General features: G+C 42.9%; 1 protein-coding gene across 9 annotated transcripts in view; it reads right to left on the minus strand.

Annotated features, from left to right (window-relative positions):
- The window catches only part of arap2 (ArfGAP with RhoGAP domain, ankyrin repeat and PH domain 2), a 105,111-nt gene extending 82,961 nt beyond the window's left edge, over window positions 1-22,150 (minus strand). For 5 of the 9 annotated variants that reach the window (XR_011994008.1, XM_072718527.1, XM_072718526.1 and 2 more), the window contains exons 1-5: window positions 21,269-21,437; window positions 21,011-21,167; window positions 10,037-10,643; window positions 8,627-8,685; window positions 6,608-6,684 (exon numbers count right to left, since the gene is read on the minus strand). Coding sequence is in view for 8 of the 9 variants with exons in the window: in XM_072718527.1 (XP_072574628.1) it covers window positions 6,608-6,684; window positions 8,627-8,685; window positions 10,037-10,611 (711 nt within the window). In the remaining variant the exon portion in view is untranslated. Of the gene's footprint in view, window positions 1-6,607; window positions 6,685-7,312; window positions 7,390-8,336; window positions 8,409-8,626; window positions 8,686-10,036; window positions 10,644-11,460; window positions 11,587-21,010; window positions 21,228-21,268; window positions 21,438-22,018 lie in introns of those variants that run through there. The other 4 variants (XM_072718524.1, XM_072718522.1, XM_072718523.1 and 1 more) reach the window with 4 other exon arrangements.
- Between the last annotated feature and the right edge of the window lie 690 nt (window positions 22,151-22,840).

The following is a 22,840-nucleotide window of genomic DNA, read 5'->3' on the forward strand; positions in this document are numbered from 1 at the left end:
GCTACAAAATACACACATGTACACATACAAGGGATAATGATTTATTATTATTATTTTTGGGATTTATTATTTTCTTTTCATTTTATTAATGTTTTTTTATTATTATTTGTCTTTTTTTCCCTATATATGGCAAAGTGTACCATATGGCACAATGACCACAGGGTGCACAACATCCTTTAACAAGCAATACCACTGCATTTGCCACTACAGGGGTGGGCAATCTTACCCAGAAAGGTGTGTTTGCAGGTTTTTTTTGGGATAACCATTCGAACAGTTGCTCAAACCCAGTAGTGCGAACTCTTCGGTTGATCAGTCCACTACGTTCTACTCTAAGCACAGAGTTGCAGCGAAAAGCTGCATGCCTAACGGCCCTTTCTGGATAAAATTATCCACCGCTGTGCTAATCAATACTTTACAGTCTGAGATTTGTCCCTATTGCTCACTACAGACAGTTACTGTACTTATGACCAGAGACCCACACAACAATTTCGTTTCAAACTACATTTTCAGACAACTTCACATTATATGTGATCGTAGAGCTAAATTATTCCTTATTAGGTATTAAAGATTATTACATTTCCCTTATACCCTTATTAGACTGCATTTTCCACCATCACTGACGTATTTACCCAGAACTACGCTTCTAACTACAGTTCGCGAGCTGTAGTTCGAACTACGCAACTTAAAGACAGTGGGCCTCATTCACCAACTGTTCTTACGAACAAATTTGTTCTTAAACCCCATGTACGCACTTTTTTACGAAGATTCTGACATTCACCAATATTTATTAACTTTATTATTAATAGCAAGGGTAAATCCTGATGCAAACAGCAGCAGACAACAGTACACAGATGCATACAAACAGTGTCAAACAAACAAGGTACAAAACAGTATATATAGTGAAAAGTAAATGTGCAAATAGGTCCATTTTCTAAAACTGCCTCTTTTTTCGATTTTGTTGCCTTTTAAGGTAAGTTTTGCTTTAGTTTTATGAGTTTTTCTATTTGTTTGAATTTTTACTAAACTTCATAATTTTATTGCAATTTTAATTTTAACAAAGAAAGAAGCCCTTAAATGAAGACACAGCTCAAAATGGATTATGAATAACGACAAAGTATTAATAACCATTTTAAGTCTTAGAGCAGATCCATAAAAATATATGTCTCTCTCTCTCCTCTGAGTCACACTGTACCAGTGTCTGTCTGCTACATTAACTGCATCGGCCAGTATTTTGAACTTTGGGTCAAGGATTTTATAGAACCAAGGTAGTCTGGGATGCATGACTACATATCTAAATGATAATACATCTTGATATATCCCTGAGAAGGATATCATAAGAAAATACATCAACAATGCAGGACCTGGTGGTTGTTTAAGTGACAGTGCACCAACGCTTGAAAAAATGAAGAAAAGCACTGATGTATGTCGTTGGAGTGTAAGTGAAACCACATGCCATTTCCATTTCGGCAGAAGATTGAATGCAGAGAAAACTAGATGAATTCTATTGTAAACAGGCATTTTTGTTGGCTTAGCTAGCCCACATTACGCAAATCTGGATCAAGTCTTATAGAGCTTTCATAATGATGCTTTAGATAAATCACTTTTTCTGAAAATATAACATTGAAAATAGTTCCACATAGTAAGTTAGTTCATAAGTACATCTTTAATCAACATCCTAAACTACTGATATTTGACAAAATTGGCCTCCAACGGAAAGGCTTGTCAAAATGGTTTAACTGGTTAGACCATTTGACATTCCAATTTAAAATCTAATTTGACAGGCATTATTACGGACACTTACGTAAGCATATTGCTTTAGTGTGAATGTTTCAAACATAATTTTTAAATTAAATACTGATTTTCACAATTATGATGAATTGTCAATGTTTTCCTGGGGTCATACCCCATTTGACATGCAAACCAAAGCATACCTAACCTTAACCCTAAAAATGTCAAATTATCTTTAAAATATAATAGTTACTAACTGTGGCCTTCTACAGTTAGAGTCATCAAGGGTTTGTCTCTGTGATATTATTTCATGTCACATTGATTTCTTGCACAATATGAAAAAAACAGCTCATGGTGGTGAATGGTGGTTACCCTACCTTAACACTAAATGAAATTGACCTGGCTATTGCTATTATAATTCAGCACTGTTGGGGAGTAACTAACTACAATTAGTGACTCTACTAATATATTCAACTCTGCTGCTCAGCCTACAAATGCACTTTACTTACAAATGTGACACCATCTAAAAGGGAAATAAAGAGGCTTTCCAACGGTATAAGATTTATTGCCAAGAAGCATTGTCACAACAAAGAAATAATCAACCAAACACAAATTTCATTACTTTTTGCGCTAAGTTTATATAACTATATACACAGGTGCACAGGTGCACACACACACGCACAGGTGCACACACACACACACACACACACATATACACTGTATATATATATAAGATAGCATCTTGTAGTTGATACATACATATATATATACACACACACACACACACACACACACATGCATACAGTGATACCTTGGAACACAAACTTAATCCATTCCAGAAGCTTGGCTGAGCAATTTGGTTCCAAGTCGAATTTCCCCATAAGAAATAATGAACATGAATTTAATCCATTCCCACAAATGATTGCCTATTTAAAACTTATTTACCCACCTAATAATAAAAAGGATTTACAATCAATGCAGACGTGTCCCGATCTGTACACCTCATAGCAGGTCTCTTGTTTTGTCATGGTAAGAGTTTTTGGTCGAGTTGTGTGTAGAATTTTCTCGACCGACCCCAACTCCACATCCGAATTGAGAGACGTTCGAGTTCCAGTGTTCTACTGTGAGTATATATTATATGTATACCCCACCTGCCTCCCTCTCCAATTTAGAAACCAGCTCCCGGTACATAATTTTTTGCCAGTATTTCTGAGTTGGATATGTGCGTGTGATGATCTGGTAACATATTACACTGAATTAGGCTGGTTTAACATAACTTATTTAAAGCAAAAGTTCTTCTTTTTTGGTAAAATACAAATGACAGAAGTTTTTTCCACAACAGCCCGAACACAGGCTGATATCTTTAATCGCTTCACACTAAAATTCTGAATGTCACTGAAACTTCCCGAACTTATCTTAAAAGCTATTATACCACGCCTTTCAGTAAAAACTGACTTTTTTAATGGTCCAGAGATGTCACATGGCCATGGATTATTATCATGTAACTGCACAGGTAGTTCCAGCAGCCTAATAACGGTTTTATAAGAATACACAGTAATTGCACTCAGCATTCCAAATACATTTACGATGCGTAACTTTTTACTCATAAGCAAACAGTTTTTATCAGTATCATTTTCTTAGATTTTCAAAACGCAAGGGCCTGTCCATGGTTTCTATGGTAACTAAACCCATAGATACATGTGACTTTCAGAAAACACTATTACAAACCTCGGGTGTTCAGTGACCCGGCAAATATACATTTAAAAAATCAAGCCAAAATAACCATAACTGTGCAAACTTTTATTGAATGCCCCTCCCTTGAATACTAAGAACAATTTCTAAACAAACTGAACTTAAAATATTTTTTTTTCTTCTCAAGCACCAGTGAGCAGGAAGTTAGTGTAGCATGCTGAAACTGTTCATTTTAATGGAAAAAAGGTTAAAAATTTTAACATTATAAAATATAAAATGTTATATCCATCACTTTCCAATCAAAATAACCTCCAAAAATAATCCAGAAAAATGCTTCATACTTGCTGCTAGGTTAAATGGGCCTTACTCTTTATTTATGTGTAGGCTATAGCAAAGCACCCACCTCTCAAAATATGCTCACATCATTTGTCTCTGTCAGGCTCCAATAATCAAAATCTATTATCGTTCTCAATCCAAAAATAGGCTAAATTGGGCAAGCACTGCAAAAAATACCACTAAATAATGTCGAAGGCCCACCTTGTGCTTTCTGGACAATGAGGGGGGTATTAATGGTACAAAAATAGATCAATATGAGCAACCCTGTAATGTCTTTACTTTACTTCAGTAATATTCTAAGCTACTCAGACTCTGGAAGGTGACATAATGTAAAACAGCACGTTTAGTTCTAGAGCCGTTCACAAATTTAGCACTTAAAAAAACACTACAAATATTTCACCATGTTCGGGTGGCTAGTGACATGCTACTTTTTGGCAAATAAATTAAGACAAAATAATATAGTGACGCTATTTTGCCATAAATTTGCCAATAAAGTGTGACAGATACACTTGACATACTATGGGAACAGCAACCCGAGATATGTACACAAGGGTTAAGGGATTTGTCACTTCCAGTGAGTAGCCTGGCCAGACGTTATACCCCTATAGAGACTTACTGTATAGGGACTATGTTTTCAAGAGCACACTGGAACATTATTAAATGCAAATAGAAATGATGTTCTGAAAAATTAACTGTGACTAGGTTATTCTATTATTTTTTTTGTTCATTAGCCGTGGTATAAGGATAAACGACTTGAAGGTGTGCAGTTATAGGAAAATGATCCAACTTGGTCAGCCCTCGGCTTTGTGTCGGGCCGCATTACGCCAAGTTGTCCCTCATTATTTTCATATAATCGCACACCCCAGAGTGGTTTATCCCTTACATAATAATGTTTGACTACTGCACAAAATGAATACGCAATAAAACATAATGCATTCAGCAGTCCAAAGGCTGGCATATTGTGCCGAATCAATTATCTCTTCAATATAAAATTCTGCACGTTGCTGCAACTAATACTATGTCGCATATGACATACACAGCACTTCACTCACCTTGACTATTTCAAAATATTTTTTATCACATTATGCAAACAATTACAGTTCTCATTTCAGGAATGCTGCAGTATGCGGTATATTAAAAGTACATACTATACAAGAAATTACAACCAGTACTGCCCAGTGCTACTCCGAAGACTGAAAAATGTCTGCAAGAGAACATCACATGACTGTCAATACAAAAATACGCAACTATCAGTAAACACACTAGCAGGTAGAAGGTTCTCATTAGAGGATGATTTATGCCTGTTCCTGCAGCCAAAAGTAGCAAGGATTGCTTCGACTTCAGCAATATGGCGGTTAAATCCTTGCACTTGCAGTCACGTGATAGCAGATAAATGTATGTCACTGATGCATACATACAGTTAGCATTTGTTGTCAGGGACTGTAGTTTAACTAGAGATGTCAAAAATAACAGGTTAGCGTTCATTTTTAAGTCATTACATCTTACTATTTCTTTCGTCACATCAACGCATATGTTAATTTTGATGCCAAAATGGGAGAATAGTATGAACAAAATTTTTTAATAGAGACCTATAATATTTCTTCATGGTTCTAAACAACATGACAGCATCTGATGTGATGTCAAATCTCAGAATTCATAGCTGAACTCAAAACAGTCAGTCAGCATCTTCTGGCGAAGCTGAAGAGGGGAAAGGCGAGGAAATATTGTGACTTTGTTACATTTAAAATAAATTTCTAGGGCGTGACACAGTTGTTAGCACTGTTGCCTCTCACATCTGGGACCTAGGTTCAAGGTTCAAATATTAGACAAAAAGAATACTGGTTAGCGATCAAATTTTCCAGTGAAGACACAAGCAAAACCAATGCACTACTTGACGCAATAAATGTAATTGGGGTGCAAAAATAATTCTATCTGCGTGATTTTTGCTCCACTACAGTACATCTCTTTTCCTGCACTTCTGCGTAACTTCCAAGTTAGTGGCAGTTTTGGTGGTCAACCAATCAGCAAGCTATGGCTGTAAGCGCCAACCAATCAGCAAGCTATGGCTGTAAGCGCTTCAGTAGTTTGTGTTCAAAAGAAAAGTTCAGAGTCTCGAGTAGGGAGTAAAATAGGGTTCAGGAGCTGCCGGCGAAGAACTACAACCAGGATGTGAATGTTAAAAGTTCCTGGTTCTGGAGAAGGGTTCTGATTCCAGAAAAAAGTTCTGCCAGAGTGAAAGTGTCTATAGGCTAAATCCATCATTGTTAGAGATAGATACACTTAAATGAGTGATGTCTGGTAGGCTAATACAGGCTGGTAGCCTAAAGACAGGCTTTTAAACTCAAAAACAGAAGTCAAAAATGGAAATTTTCATTTCTGTTCATTTCATTTCAGTTTGAATTTCAGTTTAGTTTTCATGTCTCACATTTAATTTAAATTTTTATTAACAAAATGGTTCTGTTATTGCTTGCATTCCGGTATCCATGAATGATAATATCCTTATCCATTAATGACAATACCTCGTTAACCGCAACGTATGTTCCGTAAATCTGCAAAATTATGTACTCAGGTGACAATATTAAAGTAATTAGGCAGTGAACAGTTAAAAAGGGGCATAACTTAGGTTCATTAAGGTAATGAATAACCTCTACGTTCATGAAATCAGATTTTGGATTGTGAAGTCACATGACACATGATCACAAATTCAAAACCAGTTAAAAGCACAATGTCAGTTAAAAGCACTAAAATCCCAAATAAAAGTGATAAAATCATCTTCATAGGGCAATCCCACCATCTGCCAAGTAACATCACTGATGTGAAACCCAGTTCCAAGGCGGTACGGCTGACTTACTGAGCTGCTGTCGGCGACGTTGTAGAGAAACGTCTCGCCATACGGACAGATGGGGGCCAGCGTTTTGTCAGGGGGGGCTGGAAGGCATGAGAGAACCTGTCAGCGCTCGTCGGCCTTTACCAGAAAGACCCACAGGGCAGAATAGCAGCTTTTCAGCTCATGTCAGCATCGGGCAGCACGGCCACAAATACGGATCTCATCCTTTAAAAAGTTTTTATGAGAGCTCAAAAACTCTCAGCACTGCAGACATGCAGTGAGGGAGTCCCTAAGGTCGGCAGTGAAGAGTCTGCACTGGTGTGGCCACTTTGGAGATTAACAGAATAAAGTCCCCATGAAAAGAGAGAGACCGACAGCAGACCCCCGCAGGTGGTTTAATTAAGGGCTAGAGCATCACACTGTATTCGTGAAAGAGCGCTTAACAGAGATGGGTTGTCGTGTCCCATGCAGCCATTCAGCATCAATGCAGGTACAGATAACTGGAACAACATACGTGTGCACACAGGGACAGTGCACGGTCACATGCTTCAAAGCATCAGCTCTTCATTGTTCATATCCATAAGCTTGTCCCTTAACATTGAAAGGGTGGGGGAGGTACTTAAGATTGCCGAACGGGTGGAAAACCTCTCTCACCCCTCACAGTATCTACAGGGGGTGGCATCCTGGACTCCGGTGCCTATTTGCCAGGCATGAGCAGGGATTACATACCACCACAGCTATGGAAGCAAAGCCAGGGGTGGAGGAGGGGGAGAAGGAGGTGCTGTGGGTGTTTAACCTTCTGGGGTCTAGGGGTAGGAAACACACTTTCACTGACTGGGGCACAATCACACATTTCTTCAAATACCATAAACTTAACAAATGGCAAATAAATTATTTAGTATATATTTGTTTTGCCATTACACTCATCTTTATTTTAATGTATATCGTAAATATGTCAGATTTACGTTAAGTTTGCAATTTGACATCAAAGTATAGACATTGCAAAATGCAGTTTGGAACAATTGCAGAAACATTATAAAAGTACATAGTAAGCAATGCTGGCAGTTTGTTTTGATCCCAGATATCTGATCACCAAAGTCTTGGCTTCATGAAGATGACTAAATGGTGTAGTTGCAACATTCATTTGGATAAATAAATAAGAAAAACCTAAGTCATGTCACTATTTCTGACTCCTTTCATTGAATATGTAGCAACTTTCATGTGTATGAATGAGCCATTGTCACCTGGCCACGTCCCCCCCCACCTTTTATGGCGCTGATGGGGATGTATCTGGATTCATCAAATTACCATGCGAATGCGATTTGAATACGCACTAATGCGGCTATTTAGAATGTGAATAGTGATCTTCGGGTGAGAGCGGTACTACACCCCCCCGATGCAGGTAAAACAAAGTAAGATGGCATGGTTTACTTTTTTGCCGATTTAATCTAACTTTAAAAACTTTAATACTTCCGACAATGGACGTTTGAAAAGAAGACAGAATACGGATTTATTTTCATGATTCTACATTAAGATTTCAGCGAGATATAAACTGAAATAGACGCGAAAAGTACGCTGTGTCGCCGACGATGCACTCGACCCCAGAGGGTTAAGGTAAAGTGAGATGGCCTGTCAGCTGAGCTGTAGGAGGACAATCAATCACAGCAACCTGCAGGAAGCATATGGGGGGAGGAAGTCTCTCCCACACACACACACACACACACACACACACACACTCCATGCCCTGGCTCACGATCCAGCAGGATGACAGAGCTCGGAAGTACGCCTGCCTGTATGACTCCCTCCCTCCTGAATGAGCATTCCCAAGACAGGCTTCCCCCTGGGAAAGAGGAGAGGCGTGGGGGTGTAGATGCCGAGGCATGTGGCGATGTCATCCAGAAAGCTAACCAAGCTCCCCACCACACCCCCGCCCAGGCTGCAATCAAATGCTGTCTAAGCAAAGGAGAATCACACCATCCTTCACGGTCTCTCTCTAATCGCAGCAGCCAGACAAGGCGACTGGGGGTGGGAGATGTAGCGTACCTTCCTGCGTGGCACACGGGCTGTCGGGGGGCTGGGGGTGCTGACAGCTCAGGGAGTCTCTGAGAAAAGAGAGCGGCGGTCAGCATGCAGACAATGTTCCAGAACACTACACAGAAAAGTCCTGCTCCTCTCGGGGTTCTACAGTGAGCGTATGTGGTCGTGTGTAGCAGCTACATGTTGCAGCTGCGTGGAAGGGTTGTATGGAGAGGCCACGTGGAGGGGCAACATGTAGCGGCTGCATGTAGGGGCTACGTATAGGGGCAACATGTAGCAGCCATGTGTAGGGGCTACGTATAGGGGCAACATGTAGCAGCCATGTGTAGGGGCTACGTATAGGGGCAACATGTAGCAGCCATGTGTAGGGGCTACGTATAGGGGCAACATGCAGCGTCCATGTGTAGGGGCAACGTATAGAGGCAACATGCAGCGTCCATGTGTAGGGGCAACATGTAGCAGCCACATGTAGGGGCCGCGTGGAGGGGCAACATGTACCGGCCACGTGTAGGGGCTACGTATAGGGGCAACATATAGCAGCGGCATGGAGGGGCAACATGTAGCGGCCATGTGTAGGGGCAACATGTAGCGGCTGCTCGTAGTGGCCACGTGGAGGGGCAACACGTAGCAGCTGCATGTAGGGGCCACATTGCAGAGCAACACATGGCGGCCATGTGTAGGGGCCGCGTGGAGGGGCAAAATGTAGCGGCCTTGTGTAGGGGCAACATGTAGCAGCTGCATGTAGGGGCCACGTGGAGGGGCAACATGTAGTGCCTATGTGTAGGGGCCACGTGGAAGGGCAACATGTAGCGGCAGCGTGAAGGGGCCGCGTGGAGGGGCAACATGTAGCAGCGGCGTGTAGCGGCCGCGTGGAGGGGTAACATGTAGCAGCGGCGTGTAGCGGCCATGTGTAGGGGCAACATGTAGCGGCCATGTGTAGGGGCTACGTATAGGGGCAACATGTAGCGGCCATGTGTAGGGGCTACGTATAGCAGCGGCGTGGAGGGGCAACATGTAGCTGCTGTGTATAGGGGCCACGCGGAGGGGCAACATATAGCAGGCATGTGTAGGGGCCACATATAGGGGCAACATGAAGCGGCTGTGTGTAGGGGCTGCGAGGAGGGGTAACTTGTAGGGGCCATGTGGATGGGCAAAATGTAGCGGCCGTGTGTTGGGGTCATGTGTAGCGGCCGCGTGTAGGGGCCATATGTAAGGGCCGCGTCTAAGGGCAACATGTAGCGGCTGCATACAGGGGCTGCGTGGAAAGACAACATGTAGCAACCACGTGTAGAGGGGCTACATGAAGCGGCTGCATGTTGTGGCTACATAGAGGGGCTGCATGTGGCCGGCCACATGTAACTATCAGAGCCGCACTGTGCCCAATAAAGCACACAGGTGCCGCTGACAATGGCCTACCGGTCCCCCCAGAGGGCGCTGACTCTGTCCGGGACCTCGGGAACTGGCCGGTGCTTGAGCCTGTAGGAGCGTGTCGGACGGATGCAGCCTCCCAGCACGTCACAGCCATCCCCGTCATAGATGTCATTCAGGACCATCGTACCCTTAAAGTCTCTTGATGGGGGGGCAGAGGTATTCTGTGTGGCAGGCTCTGCAGGGGTGAGTGGGGAGCTGGTGCTATTAGGGATGGGCGTGAGGGCCTCCCCCAACCCAGCCCCTGATGATGGGGGCTGTGTCATCTGTGGTTCCTCCAGTCTGGCCCCATCCTTTTTGGGAGCGAAGGGGGCAGCCCTCTTTACCCCCCAGGAGAGCAAGTAGGACGACGCCACGGCCTGACAGGGGGGGCGGGTCTCCAGACTGCGCAGGATGCGGCGACGGTGGCCCGTGGGAAGCACACCCATCTCCCACAGCTGCTGGTCACTCAGGCCCCAGCAGTCACGTAGCCGACAGTACCCGGCGCGGGCCAGGCAAGGCCCGTACTGACCCAAGCGTAGGCTGGAGAGCCATGCTGAGATCTCCACACTGGGCTCCGACATGCCGACGCAGCTACATCACGCTGCGCGGGGGCCTATGGACAGATCGGGCAGAGAGAGGAGAATATACAGTAACTCCTCACATTCACAAAAGGCACTTTCACACCAAGGCTCCAGAATCTGGCTACAAGTCCCTGGGCTGTCCCAACCGGGGACTTTTGAAGAACCTGGCCACTTTTGTGTGTCGCTTTCACACCACAAAACAGGAACTGGGACCTTTATGCTGAAAATACATAGGATATGCAAAAAGCTTGTAGGTTAAACTTCATAAAGAACTACACCACCCCCCCAAAACAATGGAGGATAATTAAGTTAACTTTATAAAGCAATTTGTTAGTTATTTTATGGTGATGGGGGGGGGGTGTAATCAAAACAAGATACAGCTTTTTACTATATTTTATTCCTTGGACTCGCGATTTTTTATAATTCATCATTAAATCTAGCCAGCAAATTGATCTTACCGTTTCACAGAATAAAAAACGGTGTAACATGCTAATAAGCACTGGCGATACCAGACAAAACTACAGCCGCGGAAAAAATTGAGACCACAGCACTATTTTTTTCTCTCATTTCTCAATTTATGGGTGTGCATTTGTGAATAATGTTTTTTTTTTTTTGAAAACTGCAGCCTGGTTCTTCCCTGCTTGTCATTGATAAAGGGCTCCATCCTTTATGGGACTTCAGTCCTGCTTCTAGGAGCCTCCTGATACACACTGTCTTAGCAGAGCCCTTCCCACCTTAATGTCTCCCATTCCTTTTAAAGGTCACTTGATGCCATTCTATGATTCATGAGAACCTGTTGGATAATCTAACGGTCTTCTCTGGCATTAGAAAGTCACTTCTGTCCTTCACCTGTCTGGCTTCTGGTCCTTCCCAGTGTCTCCTGCTTCACCTTATTCTTGTGTACTGCCTTCTTAGAAATTTTGAACCTTGAAGCATCCTCATGCTCAGCGTAGCCTTCTGCAGGCAGAACCGGAACTGGGATTTAAGAATGAAAATTTATTTTAAAATATAGAGTGGTCTCTTAATTTTTTCAACGGTTGTATATTGGCTATAAGTCAAATTTTCCAATGCAAAAAGGTAGAGACACAAGCAGTGGCGTAGAGCAAACTGCGATGGCCCACCCGCAAGAGTGGAGGTGGGGCCCTTCACCGCATAATTAGATGTGGGATTCACCTTTTCATTCAAAATCGTGAATTAGTACTGTGGAATTTAATAGTATGTAATTATTTCGTATTTATTTATTAAGAACTTTTCACAAAAAAAGAATAAAAGAAACACCAACAATAAAACAGCAATTACATTAACTTATTAAAATGCTGTGACAGTCATCGTCTGGACCGTGAGATCCGCTTTTAGCATCTGAGTCCGTGTCTGGTGTATCATTCACCACAGCCGCGCCCGCGCCCACCTTAGAAGCAGTAATGTCCGTGATGACACTGCTAGCAAACTCCTGAGTAACGTTACCCGTGCTCGCTCTCGCAGCTCCTTCCCGCTGATTTGGAAGAAATATGGATGAAATTTTCGGTAGTTTTGCATTGAATTGCTCTTTTCGGTGTTGGTTAGTCCGTTTTTGAGCTCCGCTGACATATTTTCTTTTACTCAATTTGCGCTCATAAGCTTCACTCTCTAAACAGTTGCGGAAATTCTTAATCGTGATTGGATAACAAGGACAACGGATATTCATAATCGCCAAACACGGTAGGCTGTAATTACTACCAAAATAAAAGTCCTATACGTTCACGTTATAAAAACGCTTTAATTATTTATTCGAGTCAATTTTTTGGGGGGCCCCCACAACGCGGGGCCCCCCCGCAGTGCGTGCCCTGCGGGCCCGTCCGCTACGCCACTGGACACAAGCAAAAATGTATTCATTAAATCTAACTGAAGTACAAAAAATCTGCATTATATCTCTTCTCTCCTCATTTCTGCTTAACTTCCAAGTTAGCGCCAGTGGTCAACCAATCAGCAAGCTATCTGTAAGTGGCTCCCCTGTAATTCATTTTCAAACGGAAAGTACAGAGTCTGGAGTAAGGACTAAATAAGGGTCCCAAACTGCGTCCGAGGACCTACAATCAGGCTGAGGTCCTGTGGTGTGACAAAAGTTCTTGGTTCTGAAAAAAAATTCTTGTGGTGTGAAAGCACCACAACTTGACATTTGCAGTTTTGGTTATTTGCAAGTTGGCCATAAACAAGTAAACAGGAGTATTTTTGGAGCTTGCTGAAAGATCGCAGAAACTTGCAGACAACGCATAAGTCAAAACCAATACTGGAAATGATTTGGATCACATAAAAATATATAATATAAATATTAGTATTAGACATAATATGTGTTAGTGTAAATGCATACTATATATTTAACATTAAAACTCTTGGTTTGGCTACACTGCTCATCCTTGTCTCAGCAATCAGCTTCACACACGTGTTCACTGTCTCTGTGACCACTGAATGTTCCATTTCTCACGGAAAATCTTAAATTTTTAATAATGTGTCCAAACACAGTGCTCCCAGTATGTACAGTAGTAACATTTTAGATACAGGGAGAATATTTAGATTTTGTATTTTATAGAAAAGGTCTACATTAGAAATGACTAAGTAATAATAATACCAATAATAATAATAATAATAATAACAATAATAATGACACTTATTGATTCTCTTTCCACCTTTCCATCTTGCTCTCCATGACACACACACACACATATATAACCAGGTTCAAACTGGCAACCTTCCTATTACAGTTACAGATGCTTGGCTTGCTGAGCCACACACTGCCCCTGAAGAAATATGACATGCAAAGTGTTCATTACCGATTGTTTAGAAATTGGCATAGTTCATTGTTATCGTTCAGTATTATTCACAAATTTTCACATTTGTGGGGATCGTCTGGCCATAATCCTCGCAAATGTGAAGCGGTTACTGTATTAGATTTATTATTATTGTTATTATTATTATTACTATTAATAGTAGTAGTAGTATTAATACCACCACTACTACTACTACTACTACTACTACTAATAATAATAATGATTATTATTATTATTATTAATATGCTGGGTTCACCATGCATGCAGAAATTTTGAAATTCACTGTTGCCAGCACAAAAGTACTGAGACACAATGGCAGGAACTTGGGTCAGTTGACCAGCATCCACAGGAAAATGCTAATAAACCAGTCGCATGTCGGATGATCTGGTGTCTCCTGCAGTCCCCAGCAGTCGCCTCCATGCCCCGGAAAAAGAAACAGACGCCCCTGGCATCCAAAGATGCTGGCAGCAAGACACAGGGGGGTTAAAGTGCACGGCTGGGTGAACAAGACACTGGAGTGAGCAACCAGCATAAGGCACTCTGGGCACGTCAGGAAAGCAGCCAGAGCTGAGGTCAACCGGCCCACAAGGAACAGCAGACGCGCTTATTCTAATTTGCGGGTATGAAAATGATAGAAAATGATAATGATAGGAAAATGATAAACGGAAGCTAGCACTACTCAAAGAAAAACACAGAAATAAACATGTCTGGAAAAAGTATTAACAAAAGATAGAGAGAAGGGCGGGACTGCACGCGGTGAACAGACCACATCGAGACTAACGGCAAAAAGACCACACGCTGCTTTTTTACTGCAAGTGTGGCCATAAATAGAACAGGCCCACATGACCAAAACCCATGCTGCCCCCAGTGTACTCTCGAGCTGCCCCCAGTGTACTCTCGAGCTGCCCCCAGTGTACTCTCGAGCTGCCCCCAGTGTACTCTCGCATTTATTCCTCCATGTCCTTGCTATCGTCGATTTCAGTTCACAACTCCAAACCCCAAGGCCTTCTCAGGCGGCCGTGTGATCGATCTCCACTCAGTCACACCCTCCGCCACCGGCACATGTCCTGCTGCCGGAAAGAAACATGCGTACGAAGTGTACAGTAACAAGTCAACCTGGGCTCACACACACCTCCACTCTCTCTCTCTCTCACACACACACACACACACACACACACGTGCATACCCACACACACACAAACAGACATGCACACATGCCCTCACACACACCTCCTCTAACACGTGCATGCACACACTCATACAGGCAGGTGCATACAAACACTCACATATGCACATGCATTCTTCCAAGCACTTGCACTCACACTTGCACACACTCTCTCATAAACACATAGTCGCACAGACACACATACCCACATGCGCCCATGCGCGTGCACACACACACACCCCTCCACATGGTTCTGGTTGTGTTCCACCTCCACTGCAGTCACCCCCCCCCCCCATCCAGCATCACTCTCACTCTCACAGAACCTCCTCAAAGGCTGGATCCCTGCTGCAATAAAGCCAGGGAATCGCCACTGGGGGGTGCCAGCTGAGGGGAAACCGACATTAGGTACAACAAAAACATCCTTTCACCAGCTGCCACACAACACCTCGTCGCTAAAGGATCTACCCCCCCGACAGAGTGTAATATACAGCAGATTACTGACAATGCAGCAGTAGCTCAGTGTGTTGGGCTGCTGTGTCAGTGATCGGAAGGCTGCGGGTTCAAATCCCATGGTCGGTAAAGTGATTTCACTATTCTGACCTTGATCAAAGGTCACTTTGGATAAAAGTATTTGCCAGATATAACCCAATAAAATACACCCATGCCTCTCTTGTACAGTATGTCATCCATTTCCTGCTTCAAATATTGCTCAGCAGCTGTCACTAACCCCCTAACCTCTCTCGGTTTAAAATCCACAACGCTAGCTCCCTGCAGATCTGCCCTTCTTCAGGACAGCCATGTCCACCATGGGAGTACAGCTTTCTCTCCATGTTCTGCTCTTTCTCAGTAGGCCTTATTAAACTTCTACATCCAGGACTGACTCAATACAGCACTCATAATGCTCACAGCAGCCTAGACCTTATGGTTCCCTCACAAATCTCCCACTTCCCTCTCCTACCATGCCTCCTTTCCACTTTCCATAAAATCTTCCACAGTCTTCTTTTTTAGCCCACACACACAAAGACCCCGCTACCTCATCCACACAGCAGCTCACAGCATCTCCTTTGCAATCTCCTCCCAGCCGCTGGCTTTTCAGGCTCTGCTGACATAACCAGGCTAAACTCACCGTCTACGGCAGCTCCTCAGCTTTCCTATCAGCCAACTCCTCTGCACAACTTAACTTACTTTCAGAAAAAAGAAAACTTCAGTGTTTTGCCAGTAACTGTTCCTGCTCGTCTCCACCCCCCTCGCTCATGGTATGCATCCTGCATGAAAGATAAAGGTAGCCACCGTCATATCGGCTCCCAGAGCTAGCAATTCCTCCCAAACTCCCACGGGTATCATTCACAGGCTCTGACACAAACATCCCCTAATGTCTACTTTCACACTCTTCTGCCACTTACATGCATCCCCTTCCTCCGCTACAAACCATTTCTTCCAACTGCCTTCCATTAATCTGTTCTTTTCCCCAAATTCTCCCCATCTACTGGGACTTTTTAACAAGCAAGTGCCACACTCCCCCCGGAAAAGAAAGAAAAATACAAACCCTCAGCCCCTGAGCTGTCTCCCCCCTCCCCCCCACTCCCTCCTTCCCTCCCAGAGCATAAACCTAAAGTAACACCAATCAAGCTCTGAAACAAAGCCTGTGCAGGCAGCGGCCCTCGTGGTTCCCAAGCTCCTCTCCGGTTCCGTCTCTCTCCTCATCCTGCCTCCCTCATCCCCACATGCTCAGAATGCAACCAGCTAAGTCAGGAATCACATGCGCCACACGTCCTCTCCGCTTATCAGGAGACGCATTTTCTCTGCACCTCCACCCTTATCTGCGGGGAGCCACAGACATCAGTGCGCCTCCGAACCTATTCGCATCCCAGGCCCCATTATCTCCTTATATGGCTTGTCCTATGGGTCTAACACAGAAGACATCTAGATGGCTGACTGTAAAAAAAAAAAAAACTAATAATGCCCAAGTTCCCCCCTTGTCTCACCCTGCTGAGAATCACTCTAATCACCCTGTCATTTCACTACAGAGGAGCGCTGGGGGGCACCGCTGTTATTTAAAAAAAAAGAGTTGAAAATTTTTCATTTTTATTTTATTTTGTTGTACAGCACTTTGTAACTACGTCTGTGAAAGGTGCTTTACTAATAAACCTTACTTACTTATTTGGTGTTCTGTATTAATAAAACACACGGGCAAGTGTAAAATGGCCGTTACCAAACGTCGGTGTGTAGAAACAGTGTGCGATTGCTACGCCCATAAACGGAATGTCACTGGGTCAAATACCTTGGCTGGTAGAGTGATGTCACCGTTAGGTTCTTAGGTCCTTAACCTTTAGCACGGTTCACTTTTTTTCTAAAATCTTTATATTCCCTGATATTCAAAGCCAATATGCAATGATGCCCATCATCAACAAATCTTTGCAGCAGAAAAATATAGCATTTTACCACTCAAAAAAGTAGCAGCACAAAACACAGCCTACCACTCATTCTCTGAAATGTCCCGACATCGAGCAGTATGAGGAATGGCCTTAGCCTCACACCTGCTAACCATGATGTCCAGTCTGACAGTATAAAGAGCTATTACAGAGCAACCAAGGCAATGTCAAACAGAACCATTTTAAGCTATTGGTATTGGACACAAAACAGTTTAAACTTACATGATGAAGTTAATGTTATTTTACAAATAAAAACATAAATGACAATATGGGTATTTCTTCTATTCACCGAATTTTTTTGTACTGAAGAGCTGTTATTTTTGTAAAATGCGTTTTTTATTACATAAGTTAATTTGCCGTATGTTTAGTGCAGGAAAAACAACTCATTCTGACATTTTCTTCCTGTAGAATCAACTTAAAAAATTAACCCAAAAAAGAACAATGAAGTTTTGCCACTGAAACAACTTTTCATGGAGAATAGCTGTGCTTTCCATTGGTCTTAGAATGAAAACACATGATAAATAATTCAAAATAAAAGATCTCAAAGTCCTACTGTGGGCACCCACATCATGAGGAGAGGACAGGACAGGAAACTGAGAAGTTGGTTTATAACGGCATGGCCAGTGTATGTATGTGTGTGTGTGTGTGTGCGTGCGTGCGAGTGCGTTTACCTATCCTTATGGGGACCCCCCCATAACGTGATAAATATCCGTTTTTTTTTCCCTTATGGGGACCGGTTTCCTGGTCCCCAAAAGGGAAAACTGTATTTTATAAAAATCGATGACTGCTATGAAAAAACTAAAAATGCAAAAACTCTTGTATTTTGTTAGGTTACTTATGGTTATGGTTAGGGCAGGGTAGGGGTTAAGGTTGTCATAGTTAGCGTTAGCATTTTTCCCATTGAAATGAATGAGCGGTCCCTATAAGGATATGTTTACCCTACATGTGCGTGCGTGTGTGTGTGTGTGTGTGTGTGTGCGCGCGCGTGTGTGTGTGTGCGTGTGTGTGTGTGCGTATGGAGGGGGATTGGGCACCTGCCCGTTTTGCCTGAACTTTTTAATGAGAACTTTATGGTTGAAACTTTTTCTGTGAGCTCTACATGTACCAAGTGATCCTTTAACCTGTAAGAACCTGCCACTCAAAAAGTCCCTGCACAGCCCTGCAAGACGGCATCTTTCCGAATTTAATTATATCAGCACTTTCTATCTAAATGCAAACTAACATTCCACACTAACTGATTAAATTCCCAGCTTCATTATTTTTAAGGTGTAATCTGGGCCCTCCCGGTTAGTTAATAATGAGTCCCCAGATGACCTAGCTCTGTCTGATGTACGGGTGGAGAAATAGGATCAGAATGTAACCTGACTGGGTGGAGGTGACAAGCCTGAAAATTAGTCATTATTCTCTTATGCTACACAAGCTGAAAGGCCTTATAGTACTATGATTTGACTAGCAGATTTTCTCAATCTAGAAATTAAAATAAAAGCTTTCAGCAGTGATCTATTTTAAAGGAGCACAGCAAGTAATACTAACACAATTAGCGAAATCTCATTTCCCATCTGCCAGTAAAATCAGCCAAAGACCTTATCCAGGTACCCATTACAACAAGCTAACTTGGTTACAATATGCCAAGTGGTTTCCTTCTTCCAATAAAACTACTATACTGTGTCTTATAACTCAAGTAGTTATGTTCTTCTGGTAAATGGGGTTGCATTACTCACTTTACAAGCTGGAACCTGCAGCCAGCAGCCCCAGTACAGGCAAAGACCCATATCATGACTGCATGAAACCCTTCCTGACTCACAACGACATATTTTTTATTCCAGACAACATTTTTTTTTTCCTAAGAAATTCATGAACACGGTTTACCTCTTTTACTCTGACTGGGTGGGGCCTGTTCACTTACTGCAGATGCTATACGCAGCGATTAGTGTACAGCCGTGCTTTCTTTGGTATGGCTACAGCAACCAGCCCAGGGGAAGAATAAACAAATCCTATGCAGCACTACAAAAGGTTCAGAAATTATCAAAGGCTGGAGAAGGGAAAGGAGCTGAGGCCAAGAAGATGCTAATGTTTACCAGTTTACTTCCACTCCCCATCATTAAGGACTGCAGAACATCCAAACATTACCTCAGTTTGCTCAAACTAATTTTCTGTTATAAAGTGACCTTTCACAGAGCAACCGTTCTATAATTATCTAAAGAGCTGTTTACAGCTGCAGTCTGCAGCTTTCTGTACCTAAATGCATGTTTGGAAGCATCTACAGATAATCTATAGTTCTTAAAAAGAAAAAAAAAGGGAACTGCAGATTTATTTCAAACTGAGCAGACCCTGTGACATCCCCCCGTGGATTAAGGTAGTGTTTCCCAACCCGGCCCTCAGGGACCCCCTGATAGTCCATGTTTTTGCTCCATTCCAGCTCCCCCAAAAAAAGGAATTTCTGGGGGTCACTGGATTAAGACACTGGGAGATCTTCCAAAGGTCTTCTGCTCCTGTTACCCCCCTGCAAGGACGGTGTGTAAGGGCTCACTGCACATCCCAATCATCAGGCTACTGGGACAGTGGTGGCCTAATGGTTAGGGAAGTATGCGTGAGATTGAAAGTCCCCAACCACTGAGGTACCCTGAGCTAAATAACAAATGCCCACCGTTATGTCACAATGTCACATATGGGTTAAATGCTGAGGACACACTCTGCTCTTGTGTGCTGTGCTGGACACTGTCTCTGGCTTCCTGTACGTGCTGTGAACAGCAGACTCTGCTGGAGCTTTGATTTGCTCACAGAATGTCATGTGACCTAGGCAAAACAAATTCAGACAGTATATACAAAAGGGCTTCGACAGGAGTATGAAAACACTCTCGAGTCTCTCTTGAAGGCTCTGCTCCGAGTGACTCGCACACACCTCTCCCACAGACTGCGAAAAGGGCACAAAGTCCAAGGTGGATATCAGGTGCCGCCTTCTGACACTGACAAAAAGGAGACACACCCAGCCACAGCATGTGGCGTCTATGCATGTGACCAGCAACACAGCAGGTGGACCAGGGAGCAGGCAGACAGTCTCCGGGTGAATCTCCAGGGCCGTCCACCTCTGGGAATCCTGCATCAGTTTGACTGATCTTAGTGGAGAGTTTCTCCATTCAGCATATCCTGGATGTTCTGCAGTATTAAGAAAGAACCGCTGGTAAGCAGCAGGGTGGAGCACCTAAGCAGGGAAGGTAATGCGCGCTAACGTGAGAGCTTCCAACTTCTGCTGAAACACACACACCCTCACAGACAGCCCACCTTCCTACACTCACATTGCATTTAGCCCATTAACTGCAGAGACCGTGGTGAAGATCAGCGACCTTTTATTAACAGTCATCAAAAGACAACGTTAAAACACCCCAAACAGGCCAACAGGCTTCAAACTTCAAACAGACAACGCTGGGTCACATAAAACACTGAACACACTGAAGACATATCTTGGGAATGATTCTGGACTAGGTTCTGTAAAAATTCTGCTTATAATTTCCATTTATAAAGATTATTTTACACAACCACAGTTAGGCTTTCTTTATAGGCTTTGGGTTTTGTATGCGTTTAATCAACGGTTTTCTTACCACCCTTCAACCAAAAACAGTTTGGTTTACTATATGAGGTGCACCTAACACACAGACAAAACGAAAGCTTGCCCATTCCCGAAGTACAAGCAGGCCTGACACGTAAACTTTGACATGTGCATCTACAGTAATGACAGCAACACACATGGCTAAAACATTTCTCACCTACAAGTTAAATCTAACTTTTTTTTTTACTGACCAAGAAACGAATAAAAACCTCCGTGTTTAGTGTATTGAGATCATAAGCTATACACTCCTACTTCAATCTCACTTTTATGTAAAAAGAAAAGAAATAGACGAATTTGGGGCTATTTTTGGTTTTACTGAAATTAAACGTTAGGTTTCATTATATAGACTGATTGAACTGATCGCTGCATGGCGTCGGGGGCACGGACTCACCTGAACTCCGGCAGAAGTTGTCCGTAGCTCTCAGCCCGGGTGTGGATGCATGTGTTCCGTCCGGGCTGCTGTGCACGCCGACCTCGATCGGCACTTTCTCCCAATGAGGCGTCCTCGGTCTCAGGCGACCTGCTCCTTCTGACGTCTCTTTCAATTCCTGCGTCCGAAAGGCGGTTACGTCACGCGATCGCGGAAACACTCCCTATCGGCATGTTATTTATCACTTTTTTATAGCTAATAAGGCAAAAACAAACTCACAGAATAACCGCGTTGAGCCCAATGTGAAAGTGAAAATATAAAAAACTGGGAAAAAAGTAATTAGGGAAAACTCAGGAAAAAAGAAATTAGTGACACACAGAGTTTATAGCAATACATTTTTACATTAAACAGCGAACGTTTTCAAACTTTGTTGCTGATGCATTGCTAGTGGGAGGGTGATTAAGAGTGAAAGGTGTTCAGTTGCGTGCTGCTGCTTGACAGCACTCTAGTGATAGGAATGCGCAAAGCACCCGGGACGGCGCCGGCATAGCAAGTGCATGTCTCTATATGATAGGAAAGAAGGAAACTTCAGTTCAACCCGTGACAAACCAATTTCTGACAAGACTGCAGTAGTCCCTCGCTATTTCGCGCTTCGACTTTCTTCACTCTATCGCGGTTTTTTCAAATACATTTATTCATTAAAAAGTTGATAGACAGTGAAAATGATACAGCGCGCTCTCGGTTGTCTGAGTCAATCATACACCTCTGTATTACAATTAAAATTAAAATTACTGTACGTATGGACTGTAGGCCTATGTATTCGAGCACCCCCGCAAATCCTTCAACGCCTGGTGCAGCCGAATAATAAAGAAATAAATTAAGAATCCTACTTCGCGGAAATGTATTTAACGCGGTAGAGTCTGGAACGGATTAACCGCGATAAACGAGGGACGACTGTAAAGAGATACGCTGTAGGTAGCTTGTCACCGTATAATGCAATCGTTTAAAAAAAATGTATCCGATTCTCACCTTGTTGTTAATTACATTTAATTATTCAGGCGATTTCAGGAAATAAATGGGACATTATCTGTTATATTTACTATACCTATTCACTAAGTAGACCAGCATAATACATGAATAAGACACATTAGTTCCTGTTCATTGTTGGGAACATTTTCCATTACAGAATATTTCAAAGCACAAAAAAAGACTTTTTATTAACGTAACCCCAGAGCAGTTAGAGTTATTTCCGTTGAGACTAATAATGCGGCCGTTTGTTTTCGAAGCAGAGCGATATGGCACTACGTCTGACATCCTGTTTCGACTTCTGTGACCTAAAAATAGTCCCACAGATTATTGAGCAAAACGTGCCTTATCCCTTAGTACTGCAGGGCACAATGGAGCATTAAGACACAGGACCTAATTAGATGATCTATTTAGATAGATAGATAGATAGATAGATAGATAGATAGATAGATAGATAGATAGATAGATAGATAGATAGATAGATAGATAGATAGATAGATATCTTTATATCGCCTGGTAAAGACATTGTCGCAGTGTAGAAAAGTAGCATTATACACAAGCCCATTTAAGTATATGTATACCTTTATATAGTATCGATATCATATCCTATTCTTCCTCTCTCTCCCGAGAAACACATTGAAATGAGAACCCCACAACCACAGAATACTGCGTGTATTTCCTGTGACAACTGAAAAAGCGCTTCACCCACAACTTAAAAGATCACCAACTGCAGCCCTACCAATAGGTCCCTCTCGGCGAATTTGGCACACCGGGGGTGGGGTTGGAGGTGTCACCTTCGTAGATTTTGCAGATCGAGGGGAAAGA

This window comes from Paramormyrops kingsleyae, chromosome 12 (genome assembly GCF_048594095.1).
Source record: "Paramormyrops kingsleyae isolate MSU_618 chromosome 12, PKINGS_0.4, whole genome shotgun sequence".
NCBI classification, from domain to species: domain Eukaryota; kingdom Metazoa; phylum Chordata; class Actinopteri; order Osteoglossiformes; family Mormyridae; genus Paramormyrops; species Paramormyrops kingsleyae.